Consider the following 15,582-nt stretch of genomic DNA (forward strand, 5'->3'; position numbering starts at 1 on the left):
GCCATTTCTTTTTATCTCTTCATGACACATTCACCAAAGAAATTTCTGACTCAGCTAGATGGTACTCTCCTGAGGAATCTATTCTTTCCATAATTGAATGCTTTCTTTCAAATAGTACTACACATCTCCAAGTTGCTTATGAAATATTTCAGCAACATTTTCAATTAAAATTTGACCCATGTCAATATTTTCCACATGACCAAAAATATCTGGGTGATAGATACTAATGAGAATTTTGAGACAGAAGGTTTATTCTGGGAAGAAGTCATAAAAGCAAAGCTTAAAATTTCCTAATGCCTTTTCAAGACAAATTTCTAAGAATGATAAACTATTAATGCCTGACTAGGAGAGAATTTAGTAGCAAGTAACACGGTTGGTCATCTTCAATATTCCAATGAAACATAAAAGCAGCAGATAAAATCTGATGTGCAATGAAGTTCTCTGTCCTAATGCACAAATTTTTCCATCTAAATTTTAGTAGGCAATAATAAAATTCCACATTTGAACATGCTATGCAGTGACTTATAATAATAACATCTAACATTTATTGTAACATGCCAGGCACTATTCTAAGTGCTTTACAAATATTTTTCATCTTATCCTCAAAACCAACCTGAAATAGGGAATATTATCTCTGTTTTATAGGTGAGGTAGCACTAAGGCACAGAGTCTGAGTAAACCTCAGTCACAATGAAAAGAATTTGTGAATCCAAAATTTTCACCAATTAATCTACTTCCCAATCATTACATTTAGGCTGCCAATAATATACGGAATGTTCTTTGCAAACAGTTAAATGTGCAAATGTAAGGCTGTTCTAAGGGCACAGACTTTGTTGTGAGATTTAAGACCAACTCCCCTACTAGATATGTAAGCCTGAGTACATCACTGAACTTCTCTAAGCTTTAATTTTCTTTCTATTAAATAAGGATAATGAAGAAACAGGTCTTACTTTGTAGGACTTTTGGTAGGATTAGGGGCATTGTGCATATAAAGAGTAGATAACTTGGCATACAACAAACACTCCATAAATGTTATTACCAGCTATTACTAAGAATTATCTTTATTTTCATAAACTCACATCTTGGTACTGGTGGTGTGTCCTAAAATAAACAAGATCCATCAATTTGGGGATAATGAAAAATTAAGACTCAAAATCTCAAAGTATATGATAGCATAATTTTGAAATGGAAAGGCTACTATTTAATACCATCATCAAACATTTATTTAAAGTGCCTGGTATACATGAAAATATACTAGGCACTGAATGAAATTATCAAGACAGTCCCGATATGAAAAACACATAATCAAGTAAATTAATTATTCTGAATTGGCACAAACAGCAAAACGTCCAGCTTTTGAGCTTTTTTTTCCAACTAGACACCTATGGTCTTTGTTAAACACTCCTACACCCCTACTTCTGGTGGAATAGTATTAAAATACATAAAAGCGCTTAAAAATATGCCTCCTCCCAAATCCAGTGTAGAGCAACAAAGATTCAAGAGGAACTGAGCTGTACTTTCCATGTTCTTACCTTCCTTCCAAAAAAACATTTTAGCTATCTCAGTACCAAGAATCTCTTTTAATTAAACAGAAGAGAACAGGACAAGATAAGAGCTGAAGCTCAAAGGAAAAGGATATAGAAACAAATTATGAGAGAGGGGAGAAATGAATTTGGAAAGCTGGAAAAGCCTAGATAAGGTAAGTTTAAGTGAAATGTGGTTTTATTCTATATTTCTACCATGTGCCTAATGCCTAAGAAACCAAACTAACAGCTGCTTATAAGATTGCTGATGCATAGTCCTTTTGGCTCTTAAAGTCAGAGAGACGGTTAAGAACAGCATAGAGTACAGAAGGATTTTGTCTAAAAGCACAATCAACATCATGCTGCATATACCCTACTGACTTCAGAACAGCTAAATGCCATAACTAAATCATAATCCGGGCAGACCATAAACTCAATGGAAAAATAACTTCTATAACTCCAAAATAAGGATCTAGACTATTTCCTGGGGCCACTACAGGATGCCTAGAAACATAATTTCTAAAACTTTAGAAGCATTTCTAACTCATCTCAGTGGTCATGCTATTCAAAAAGATCTTTTGCAAGTTTACTATTCAAACTTAGGAAATACAAACTATACATACATGTTATTATTTGTTCTCTTCTACAACACTTAGCAATGGAAAGCCTCCTTATGAAGATAAGATGAATTCTACAGAAAACATTCAAACTTAGGAAATACAAACTATACATACATGTTATTATTTGTTCTCTTCTACAACACTTAGCAATGGAAAGCCTCCTTATGAAGATAAGATGAATTCTACAGAAAACATATTAATTGATGTAACAGCAGTGGATATAATTTACAGCCAGAGACATATCTTAATGTAAAATAAGCAGTTTCTCATGGTGCTTTCTATGCTTAATTACTCCTCACTAAAACAAAGCAGTCACACAAACATTTGCTTTACACATCTATGTGCAGAAAAGATTCTGGCAGAAATTTCTTAGACCTCTTGTCCTCAAGAGCCTCACACCTGAAATTCTGAAATGAGAGAGCTCAAGAGTCAAAATAATAACAAAAAATGAGGATGAATTTTATCAGAAAGAAATAAGAATAAATACTAATTGTTTATTTTACCTTTCTAAACTGGTCCCAGCATAACCTCGGTTGTATCTGTCATGATCCATTAACATGGTTACTATAAAATGTTCCCAATCTCTCTAGGCCTTTCTAATTCAGACAAGACCTGACAGTGCTGTTTTTTCTATATGACCCAGATGAAATCTTTCAATAGTCCCTGGAACCCTCATTTTCTCCTTAAGTCCTGTTGTGAATTATTAAGGAGAAGAGATGTTATGAATGGTCCTATGGAAACTGGTAGGTGGATTAAGAGTCTTCCAGCAATTGACCCCCACCAGAAACATCAGGCTATTTTTTTTCCCTTCCCTACACTATTTAACTAGTAAAGTAGAGTGGAAAAGGCTAATACAGAAATGAGAAGATGCAAACAGCAAAGAGCTATTCTAAGCCTTTTAAGAATTCTTTTTACTGATTATTGCTACTTAAGTCTGAAAAATATTTTGGAATATGTCTTATGTGTAGGAATGCATAAAAGATAACACCTTGCAAAAGGGAAAACATACAGGTTTAATAATGTGCAACTAATGAAGAAGGTTTTTAAATGAAATACCACCTACCCTAAATATATTATACTCTGAGCCATTAAAGTTAAACCTACAAATAAAAATTTTCCATCTGTGGAAAAGTAATCTGTTTTTAAATTAAAAAGAAATCATTACTTCTTAAAAATAAAACTATCAAGATATAATTCAAGTAGCTGTTCATAGTCACTGAAAGTTTAAATTTGATAACAAAACATTTAAGTTTCAACCAATGCACCCTTGTTGAAGCACATTTAGCTGGAATAACTTTGAGTCTGGTTTATTTCCATCACATATAGTACATTTTTCCAACAAGAGCATGTACATTCAATATAGAACATTTCCAGCAACAATTACAGTCTTTCTAATTTCCTTTCACAGTATATTTTAGTGCAAAGCACTAAGAGGGTAAATGTTTTTCTAGCTATAGAGCATTTTATTATGACCTTGTGAATCTCCAACATTTTAAAATTTTATACAAAAAGTATATTGGTGGACAGGGTCCCTTCTAAGTACAGGTGTAAACCTATATAAAAACATGGTATATTTTCTGCTGTACCCTTTAAAATTATAATTTGACACAAATTACTAAAAAATAAAATATTCCCTAAAAAGTACAAAATATTGATACACAAAAACCTGCCCAAAATTTCATAAAGATAGATGTACTTCTGTTTTTTCTAAAATCTTGATTACAAAAATGGACAAGAATTCATTATTCTCTAAATTTTACAGTAGAAATCAAATAATAGCTAAAGTGGTCATTTTAAATTTTTCTTGGGAGGAAAAAAAAAAATCAGGGTTTACACCCCCATCTTCCTTTTTAGCAATGTTTAAAGAAATAAACTAGTATCATAGAAGTGGTTGTGCATGGATTGTCTGCATCCATAAAACATCAGGAAGCTATTTACTACCTTCATATTAACATTAGTAAATGTGTGGTCTTTAAAAAAATAGAAACTGAAAAATAAGGTTTCATCTATCATTAAAGTGCTTTATATAAAATTTAAATAGGGGAATGTTTAATTTTCATAAAAACCTCAGATGTTTAAATGAAAAATGTGATGATCCATGCATGAAAATGAGCTGGAACTTTCTGAAGTATATACTTTAGAATAAAACTTCAAACATTCAAGTACTAGAAAACAATTTAGAAATAAATGGATGTGAAAATGATTACAAATATTTAGTAGGCTAAATATTTATAATGTGCTGACACTAAATTGTCTTTTGTTCCTAATATACACTTACTAGGAAATCATATCCGTACAATCCAGAAAAAAAAATTGCCAAATACAGCGAAACAAAACTAAAATGACTAAGATATAAAATCTCTGTCAATTAAAAACCAATGTTTTTTTTTCAGGATGTTGATCACTTTAGTCAACAAATTATGTGGAAAACAAAAATTTGCAACATTTTTGTAGAAACTGTAGACCAAATTCACAAGGTCAAGGTGGTTAGCTGATGGACTGTGATGACGGTATGTCATAGCTACTTGAAAGTGATGCAATAGGCATTGCCTTAGAAATAAGTAGTTAGATGGCTATTATTTTAGTCAGAAAACAGAATTACAGTTGAAATTTTATGAAAATGTTTTTCTCTTGTTTTTTTCCTCATAGTACCATGTGAAGACGTAAGTGGTTCTAACACCAATTTAAAGTCTTTCCACAAAAATGAACTCCAAACCTTTTCGTACATCACTTGAAGTTATCTGAGGAGAAATGGGAATAAATGAACACTTTTGAGTTTACCAATAAAATTTTGGTCTTAAAATTACACAACAGTAAATGACTTCTAAAGGATGGTTTCATCTCATGTTTTCCACACATTTTTTTTTAAATGTGATAATCAAACCACAATTTAACCTACTTAGCACTCAAACTAAGTATTTTGCTTTAGAACCTAAATTTAATATCTGAAGCTAATTTAATACTTATTAAATACATTAAATCCCTTTTTATGAGGGACACAAGTAATTGAAGGTAAGCTATAAAAACATATAGACTTGTAAAAAACAAGTATAGGAAGTCTAGTCCTTATTGTACACTGCATTTTTGTTCCAAACCTTCTTTAAAAAGTAATGTTTTTCTTTCTTCCAAACAGGGATTTTGCTTTTCTTGCAATGCATAACCACCACCAAAAAAAAAAAAAAAAAAAGAAAAAAAAGAAAGAATGATAGAAAAATCCCTATTTAATAATGAACTATGTCAATATTATCACCAAAAAGTTTATTAAACAGAAAGGGAAAAATAAAGAGAATATGAACCTAAATATCATCTTTTTCTATGAATTAAAATTAAAAAACATTCACTAACACGCACTCCCACGGAAAAGGAAAAATATCCAAACTTTTGTTTACCAACTTTCCCTCTTTGCCTGGAAGCACTGTGGTTAAGTAAATAATAAATGCTAATCATTCTAAATTCAATTTGGGGATTTTTTTTTCTGAGTGCAGCACTTTATTTAGCCGTCACAGATTAATTTTTACAATAATTACAGTGCCTCAAAAGATTATTTCCTATAATTCTCACCTTCATAAATGCATTCTAATATATTTAACTTTCCTACATTAATTAGTAGACTAAGTCACTGAATCAAATTAAACCTGTGCAAAGTTAGTTAAACAGAAGACTTCTATTGTAAACATAAATCAAAATAAATGTATATATTTTACAACATTAAAAAGCAAAGCACTGACCCTGTGCCATCTATCTATAACTACATTGCATTGTCCTGTGGAAGGTAAGTTCTGAAGTAAACTTTTGTTCCCAAGACACTGGAATAAAGGTCACTGAAGAGGTAAATGCAATATGCACATCACTCTTGCAGTTCCCACTGCCATAAGGTATATATGGAAGCAAATACGTGTTAAAATGGAACCAGCTATAAATTATGGTCAAATGATTTTTTTTTTTTTTAAGTTCGATGGGGGGAAAAAAGCAAAACTCTGTAACTGTTCCTCACCAGACAAGAGCCTTAGATCTTGTACTTCGGCCTTTGGTTTTGTTTCCTTCAGGTGAATTGGAAGCATTTGCCTTATGAGTTTTCTTATGATGTTCAAGGTAAGTCTTTTTGGCAAATGCCTTTCCACACTTATTGCATCTGTGAAGAGAAAAGTTTTTTGTGACTTTTACTTCAATACCGACGTCAGCTACTTCATATTTTTTACTAGGAGAATTAGAAGTGCCATCATGTTTTGAATCACTATGTTTTGCTTCATCCCTCGAAGGGCCTCTTTTTGCCACTTTATTTAGAACAAAATCAATAGGCTTTTTTATAGCTCTGATCTCTAAACTGGCTGTTATTTTCCCAAGATAGCGAGATGACTTTTTATGAACCACAGTTATGTGTCGTATCACATCACGTTTCCGACGAGTTTCGTAAGTGCAAAGAGGACACTTGTAAAATTTAACATAAATGTTATTTCCATCTGTGTGCAACTCAATGTGTTTAGTCAAGTTCTGTTTGGAAGTAAACTGACGTTTACAAAGTTTACAGTAAAGCTGCTTAAAGTCAAAGCCAGCTGAAAGTTTTGGTTTCCTAGTTTTTTGCTGGCCACCTGCAGCCAAGGGACTAGTTGATTTAGGGCTTTCAGCGTCTTGTTTAACTTTATTTTTCTGTGCTGCCGGTGTGTTCTTTTTTTCATTTGAATGATTTGTTCCCTTTAATTCATTCTGCGGAGAATGGGTAATGGAAGGGGGTGAAGATTCTACAGAATCTGCTGGTTCAACTTTAACTTTTATTTCTGAACTGTTGGCAGTATTATTAGGGCCTTTCTCTCTTTTAGAGTTTGTTCCCGAAAGAGTTATCTTGTGGACAATTTGCATATGTCTTTTAAGCATTATTTGTGAACTATATTTCCTCTTGCAAAGGAGGCATTTGCATGCAGTTAAATTGTATTCAGCCTTTGAAGACGACTTTTGTTTTCGAGTCTTAAAAGATTTTTTAGGAGAAACAGAATCCAGGAACAAAGGTTGCCCGGGCTTTGTTGCTATATCTGGAGTAATTGAATCCCTCCTTAGTCCTCTATGAACTTCATCAAAATGCCTCCTTACATTCGCTTTTGTAGCAAATGATTTACAACATACTGGACAACTCCTACTTAATGAAACTAGAACATTCTTACTGCGTCCTTTAGAGGATTGGTTTGGATTCTTTCGTGTTTCAATGTACTTTTTCAGTTCTTCCATCTTTTTCTTGTGCACTTTTCGAATGTGGCGGCGAACACCTCGTCTAGAATTGAATTCTTTTCTACAAAGACAACATATCAACTGGTGACCAAAATCAGAACTGTCAGAAGTTTCCAAGTCAGCTTGTGATTCCTGGGGTTGTTCATCAGATGTAGGTACAACTTCATCTGCAACAATCTCAACAGGAGGGGTCTCTACAGTTTCCTCCTCTGTGTCAGTAACCGGTACTGTTTTAGATTGCTCAGTGCTAGCTTCCTGTATTTGAACTTCAGTTTGTTCAGGAGTACTGCTTGACTCTGTGACTTCAGTAGGATTATCAGTTCTTGAAATATATTGAAACACTGCATTCTGATTTGTTTCTATAGGTTCTAGCTTAATAATATATTCTCGCTTGTCCACGCTTGGATATATGGCTTCTAGGAGATCATTTATGGCTTGGCTTTGTTTATCATTTACATCAGGAAGGTCTGTTAAGGAAAAATCAACATTTTAATCTGAAATAATTGGCCTGCTCTAATATTTTAAAATATATTATAAAACTCTATCTTAAAATTTACTTTATTGCTCAAATTTACTTTTTAAGAGCATTACCTATTTTTCAGTATTTTATGGATATAAAAACTAGTATTAGCTAAACTGAAATTTTCTTAATTTTAATTTTCATCATGGTATACAATAAATAAATAAAGATAAATATAATCTGGGAAGTTATTTCTGCTTTTAAGTGCCCTTATTATAAAATATATAAATATATGGATAATCTAAAAAATAAAAATAGTATCACATATTTTAGTCTGAAAGTTTTAGACTAGCAAAGACAAAGTTCTCATGACCCAGGATGGATAAAATAACACAACAAAGGCTAGGGCTATAGCTCAGTGGTAGAGCACTTGCCTAGCATGTGTGAGGCACTGGGTTTAATTCTCAACACCACATATAATTAAAAAAAAGGTCCATCAACAACTAAAAAATATTGCTCTTTATTTCCAATGTTCTCATTCACTTAACAGGAATCTGTAACTAAGTGATCATTCAATATGGTAACAAGTGTTAAAGTAAAAAGAAAAAAACACCAATAAATTTTTCCTTTCAATCCTAACATAAATATCCTAACATCTTAATATCAACTTATAAATATTCTGAATATAAAACTATAAAGCCATTCAAAATATCCAATATTTTAATACAAATAAGTATACTCATAAATCTAACTTCTATGATATCTAGAAAAACCCAAGTGGAAAGCACTGATATCAAAGTATTTATCTAAGAAATCAAATATAACATTGAGTCATAGATTCAAATTTTATTCTCCATCATTAAATCATCTATAATTAAATATCAATACCATTTTAATACAAAAGTATAGTGGCAGTCTAAAAATACAACTGTAAAATGCATAACTGAATATATGAATAAAACTTACTATCATCCATCTGGAGACTTGGTGGGCAGTAGAATTTCTTATGGGTAATTAAATTTGGTAATCCTCTGAAGAGACTGCGGCATAATTTACATTCAAAAATAGTGTCCACATCTTTTAATAAAATATGCTTAAGTTGTTTAGTTCCTAGGGGGAAAAAAAAGGGAAAATTTAACACAAAAGTTCACTTTACATGCACTTTTAAACTAGACCACCACTGTTGACAATCCCAAAGTATAGTTACTCCTTGAAAACAAAATATTGGCACTTTTAACTTCTACTACAGCATATTTATAAATAAGTTATAAAACTAAGTTTTAAGCAAAATCCTAGTATTGTTTGGAAATCTGGACAGCTAAGATGGAAACTCTTTTTCTACTTCAGCAGTCAATCAATTCTTAGGATATCCCAAGACTATCGTCCTGACATCTGGTTGATCATTATAATAAGCTGCGGAAAAAACCGCATGCAACCCTTCCCTAGATATTCTGATTATACAGATCTGGAGTAGGGCAGGAAAATGTTCCCCATCACTTCCTGCTAAACTTTTTGGCTGATTCTTTCAGCCTTTTCTGAACTAGAAAGTGAACAAGGAGTTTTTCAATTCCCAGTTCCCTAAAGAAGGTCAAAACTTCATGACACGGCTGCCTGCAAACTTTTCTTTTAAACTTCAGTTTACATTATTTCAGGCTCTAGACCAACATGGGATTATGGCTATTTAGTGTGACAGTACAGAATCTCTGTCCATACTGAGATAGAATTTTCAATTTGTGCTTAGTTCTCTTGATAATATTTAAATCTATTCAAAGACTTTCTCTCTCAGAACTCTTACTCCAATTGTAATTAACTAATTATCAATATAATTACCAGTTCAATGTCTGTCTTTTACACTTAATTATAAACCCTGAAAACAGCCAAGAGCAAATCTATCACATTTATAACTACAAAGTATTATATATATACTCAATATGTATTTGTTGAAGAAATGCTACTGATCTGTGATAGCTAAGCATTATGATGGAAGATCAAAGGCATAAGGGAAAAAAAACATGGTAATAAGCATCCAATCTTTTTTGGAGGGGTGAGAGACATCAGGGATTGAACTCAGGGGCACTCGACCACTGAGCCACATCCTCAGCCCTACTTTGTATTTTATTTAGAAACAGAGTCTCACTGAGTTGCTTAGTGCCTCACTTTTGCTGAGGCTGGCTTTGAACAAGATCCTCCTGCCTTCGGCCTGGGATTATAGGCATGCGCTACTGTGCATGACCACATCTAGTCTTTAAAATAAAAATATCCTCTAGGAAAAAAACACAAATGAAGTAACCTTTTGTTGCTAATTCTTACAAGTCTTTGCTGCAGGTAAGGTGACAAAAATGATCTCCAGTCAAAACTGATTTCCAGTCCTCTACTAAATAAATGTGCCTTCAGTTTCATTAAATAGAGAAAATAATGGTAATACTGATTTCATTTTATCACTCAATATTTACAAAGTTCACTGAAAAATACCGTTAAGACCCATTTAGGTGCAAGGTGTTCTGTCATTGAACAAGAATTTGACTATCTATTAAGTTCTAGGACTACTGAAGAATATAAACTATCTTAGTATTATTAATATTATAGGGTCTATAAAAGTTAAATATTTCTGATTTAATCTTTTGTAATCTATTCACGTTTAATTTTTAAAATGTATTTTATCATCATTTTGAAAATGATGATCAGCCCTCAAAATTCTATGGCAAAGAAGATTGATTATGAAGTTATCAGAACATTACTAAGTCTTAAGACATTCCAAATCTGATATTATCTAGTTATAAGACCTTAAAAATATAATTTTTGCACTTTGTTTACCCATCTTGTAAAATAGAACAAATGAAACCAAACCTATCTTGAAGAATTTAAAAAATAATACAAACTTAAGCAATTAAATTACATACATGAGTTTCTACTGGAAAAAAAAATAATTTCCACCATTTCCCAAATCCAAATCTATTACTATTTCACTAGACTCTATCAGCACAAAACTTGAAAACAAATTTTAAAGATTAAGAGAAAAGTGTGCACATTATTTATATGAAAGTAAATTCTCATGTTTATATTCTCTTGTCCATTTCACAATAAGAGTTAATGTTTAGTTTTTTTACTAGTTAACCCCACAAGTGATTAATAAACTATGAGAAGTAGACAAGGATAAAAATGCCTTGGCTCTCTGAGCCTAAGCCTCTCTAATTGTTCTACATGTAGTTATTAAAAAAAAAAAAAAAAAAAAGTAGCTAAATTCCACTGGAAGAAAAAAAGAAAAATTCTGTATACTAATTCTAAATTAAAAGACCTGCAAGAGCCATACCATAGATGGTCAAAAAAAAGACTGAATAGGAACACAGAAATAACATTAACTAGATTTTAACTTAATTCAATAGAAGATTTAACTGGAAAGTACATAGTAACAGATTTAAAAACATAAAATAATCAGTTTGTAAACAACATTAGGTTATACATACACAGGTGTAAAAATGTAAGATTATCCCTAAATCAGACATATTACTTAGTTAGCCAGGTTCTCTCAATCACAGAAAAATAAAAACATTATCAATTTCTTAATTAGTCCTATCTAGTAGATATATCAGTAGAGAATATGTATTTATTCCCAATAAACATGCAAAAAAGTATCTGCCTCTAATTTTACACATCAATCTTAATTATCAATTACAAAGGCTTCCCCCAATACACATACACACACACACACACACACACACACACACACACGCTCATGCGCACACAGAGATATTGCTGACATAGGCATATCAAATTTCTTTCAGGTTCGCAGATATACCAAATGTTCTTTTTCTCCCTCGCTTTTCAGGGCTTCAACTACATTTTTTTTTCTCTCCAACCCTAACATTCTCCTACTTCTCTAGTCTGGTTCATTTCCAGTAATCCCTTGGATCCCAGGTCAAATGTTATTTCCTTCAGGAAGTCTTCTTTGACCCCTCTGTTTTTGTTAATAATCATTCATCTGTACTCCTATAGCAACTTATATATCTATACAAACTTATCCCACCATCTTATAATTAATCACTTTTAGGTATTCCCATTAAACTAGAAGTTCTAGAAGAACACAGAAGGCAACTTTGATCCTCACCACTGTATTCCCAGTCCTCAGGATAATAATGTCTGATTGGCATTGTCAAATGACAATGGAGAACTCTGTTTAGGAATACCTTCTTTTTTAAATCTGTGAAATTCATTGAGGTATCAAACGGTGGGGGCTTAAAGATGATATCTTACAGATTTTACAAATGTGAAAAATAAGATGTGTCTTATTCCCTTAATATAGACAATAAATTTTTTTTCCTAAGTTAGTTTCAATCACAATTAAAGTGTTATGCTATTCCAAGATAGGAATAATGACTTTAGTCACAATCAATTACCATTTTCTGATTGTTTTTCTCACAATTACTCATAGCCAACCAACTATACCTCTGACAATAGCCAAAACTCACTGACACCTGCAACAACAACAGACATAGTCATATAGACAGCAACAAAAAATTTTTCCATGTCTCTTGATCCTAGAACATAAACAGCCAAGCTGCATTCCTTCAAATTATTTCTTTTCCCATACTGTTCTCTTTCTTGCCTTAGGTTTTAAGATCATCTTAGAAGATACCACTTCCATAACACAATAAATTTATAGTAGAATACAAATTATTTTAGGACAGTATCTACTTGATGAATCTTATAGTTTAATCTAACAAACATTTATATAATAAATATATGTATATAGGTATATATAAGTATAGCAGATACAATGATATTCACCAGAAATATCAACATGAAGATGGTCTGTCCCTGAGAAATTCACAGACTAATATAAACGGCTGCTTTCCTAGAAACAAAGACCCAAAAGACATGCTCTGAAGATGACTATCAGAACAATAATCTATAATTTTTTTCTTACTAAACCAGAAAAATAGCTAGTCCCATTTTAAATTTATTACAATTGCTATGTAACAGTCAAAACTCATGTTATAGAACATGGCACTCTCCTATGCATCTCTTCTAAACCATATTTCTATCCTAAGTTTTTCTGTATAGAGTCAGGACTGAGGCATTATTATTCAGTCACAGCTTATACTAAGTGCAATTAAAATGGCTTTAAGCAGAAGAATAAGAATAAAAATAAAAATAAAACACTTCAAAGAAGTTAAATGACTAAACCTAGGAAAACCTCTCTCTTCACAGTAAAAATCTAAATAACAGACATGACACTTAGACAACAACAGTGGCACTAGCAAGTATCACACAGTTAATTCTAACTTTTCACTACCATACTATGAAAGTTACAATTTATTCCTAAGTATCAAAAAAGGTAGAGTTCCAGGAGGGAGTTCATTGCACATTGTAGTCTAGTATATTCTATAGTACTGTATAATCTTTTTTCTATCATGTTCTATATTATTTCTCTTTTCAATATTAAATATCTCAAGAATTTAAATAGAAGATGTCGACTTCATATTAAAGACCAAAATGAGTCCCTTTCTTTTCTTCCCATTTTTCTACCTCTAATCTTAAGACATCCCATAGCTCTTTCACCTCTATCAAATAACTAAGAAATTAAGAATACTAAATTTACTTATAACAATTTAATAAATACCTAAAAGACATAAGTAAGTATCTAAAACTAGTAAACCTTTTATTTGTTACTTAAATTTTTGTTTTCATTTTGAGAGAAGTCAAAGAGTAAGAAAAATAAACTAAAAGTATTTACAGAAAGGGCAGAAACTTGAAGAAACCAAATCACAGATGTGTCCTAGAAAAACTAAGGCAAAAGTCCATAAAACAAAGAGTTAAAGCAAACAACACATTTCAAGTCAGACAACCATCAGGGATTTCAGTGTACAGAATCTGTAATGACAAAATAGGCCACCTTTTAAAAATATGAGGCATCTATCTCTGGACTAATGTCAAAAAAAAGGGCTACATCTACTGTCAATAAAGCAAAGGTACACAAGAGTGTGCAGTCTGCTACCATTTGTACTGGGAAGAAAATGAGGGATGTGTGCTTGTATGTGTATAAAAGGTCCCTGGCAGAAGACACATAAACCATGTAGCAATAGTTGCTTGAGCAAAGAGGAACTGGGGGATAGAATAGTGAAGAAACTTACTTTTTGCTCTATATCCTTTTCCCCCCACCTATAGGCACATAATACTTATTCCAAAAGAAAAATCTACTTAATTTACAAATCAAATAAAATTATATCAGAGATGAAGAAGAATTTGTAATTTAAAGCCAGGGAAAGAGTCCAAAACAAAAGCTCAAGACTAAGGCAAAGAGAAAAGGTTAAGACTGGTCAAATGGTATAATACATATGGGCTTGGTGGACCTTAAAAATGAGTCAACACCCTCCCCAGACAGAAACCTTTTATGAACTTCTAGCTTAAGTAGGAATTAATACCAGCTTATGGACAGCCCAGTGTAAGCAGAAGTTGAGACACTCAAAGATAACTGAATGAGCTTAAAGATAAAGGTAGCTATCCTAACACATTATTACTGCCCAACCTGACTTGGCCTCTGAATGTTAACAAGAACAAAAACATGGACTTGGAAGTTCTATCTTCAAATATCTGCCTAAGATATATAGCAACACCAGAAAAGTTTAAATGCAATGTGTATAACCTAGTTATAATGGAAAGAGCCTAGAAAGAGATGGGTCACTGAGGATGTGCTTGGAAGTAGATTGGGATAAGGAGGAACTGACACACTTAAGATTGGGAGGGATTTTAGTCCCTAAGTCATGTGGCTCAAATTTTAAGGTTTTAGTCAGCCTTGTCTTAAATATCTTAGTACTACATAAGAGGTACTTTAATTGAATTTAGGTTGTCCAGATATGCAAGAGTTTACTACCTTGAGGAAATTAAAATTTCTTAGTTATGGGACACAATAAAGAAATAATCCTTTTTAAATCCCAAATTAGTTTCTCTGTGCCATTCAGTGCATTTCTACCTTTATCTTTAAGCATTACCTATAAATTAAACTATTGGTTATTTATAGATTTAAAATTATAATATTTTCAGAATTTGCCTACATAAAAAATAAAAGGAAAATTTGCAGGGGACATTTCTTTTAAAGAACACATTTCAAAAGATAAACATATTGGGGCTGGGGATGTGGCTCAAGTGGTAGCGTGCTCGCCTGGCATGCGTGCGGCCTGGGTTCGATTCTCAGCACCACGTACAAACAAAGATGTTGTGTCCGCCGATAACTAAAAAATAAATATTCATTCTCTCTCTCTCTCTCTCTCTCTCTCTCTCACTCTCTCTTTAAAAAAAAGAAAAAAAGATAAACATAAATGGCTTTGGAATGGCACCATTTTAGTCCCTGATCATTAGCTTGCATAGTAAAATGTTGGCAAAAAGAAAATAGGTATAACCAGAGTACAATGAAAACACAATTTCACCTTTAAATATTTATATTCCAAGATTAAAAACACATGGATTGAGTACAGAATATGGTTGAAAAGGCTTTTTAAAACAAGATAAAGCATTTATGAGTTAATCTAGTCTAACTTCTCAAATAACACTACAATAAGCTAAAGCAGTATAAAATAACCTTTAATAATAAATATTCCAAAAGAAAAAACTTTTGGCAAGAAATATTACTAAATAGGAAAAGTTATTAATCTCATTTCCATGGTATGAGAAAGAACAAAAAGAACTTTTATATTTGTTTAAAATTAGCAAAAATAAATCATTATTCTGTTATGCCAGATATAAATATCGTACAATTATTTAT

The 15,582-nt window shown here is 32.1% G+C and overlaps 1 protein-coding gene across 4 annotated transcripts in view; it reads right to left on the reverse strand.

Annotated features, from left to right (window-relative positions):
* Positions 1–15,582, reverse strand: part of Znf800 (zinc finger protein 800) — a 211,603-nt gene that overhangs the window by 20,496 nt on the left and 175,525 nt on the right. For 2 of the 4 annotated variants that reach the window (XM_076834278.2, XM_076834270.2), the window contains exons 4-5: positions 8,790–8,933; positions 5,458–7,830 (exon numbers count right to left, since the gene is read on the reverse strand). In XM_076834278.2, the coding sequence (XP_076690393.1) occupies positions 6,134–7,830; positions 8,790–8,933 (1,841 nt within the window). In that variant the 3' untranslated portion in view covers positions 5,458–6,133. Of the gene's footprint in view, positions 1–3,434; positions 4,885–5,457; positions 7,831–8,789; positions 8,934–15,582 lie in introns of those variants that run through there. The other 2 variants (XM_076834288.2, XM_076834297.2) reach the window with 2 other exon arrangements.

The sequence above is a fragment of the Callospermophilus lateralis genome, chromosome 1 (assembly GCF_048772815.1).
Source record: "Callospermophilus lateralis isolate mCalLat2 chromosome 1, mCalLat2.hap1, whole genome shotgun sequence".
Taxonomy (NCBI): Eukaryota; Metazoa; Chordata; class Mammalia; order Rodentia; family Sciuridae; genus Callospermophilus; species Callospermophilus lateralis.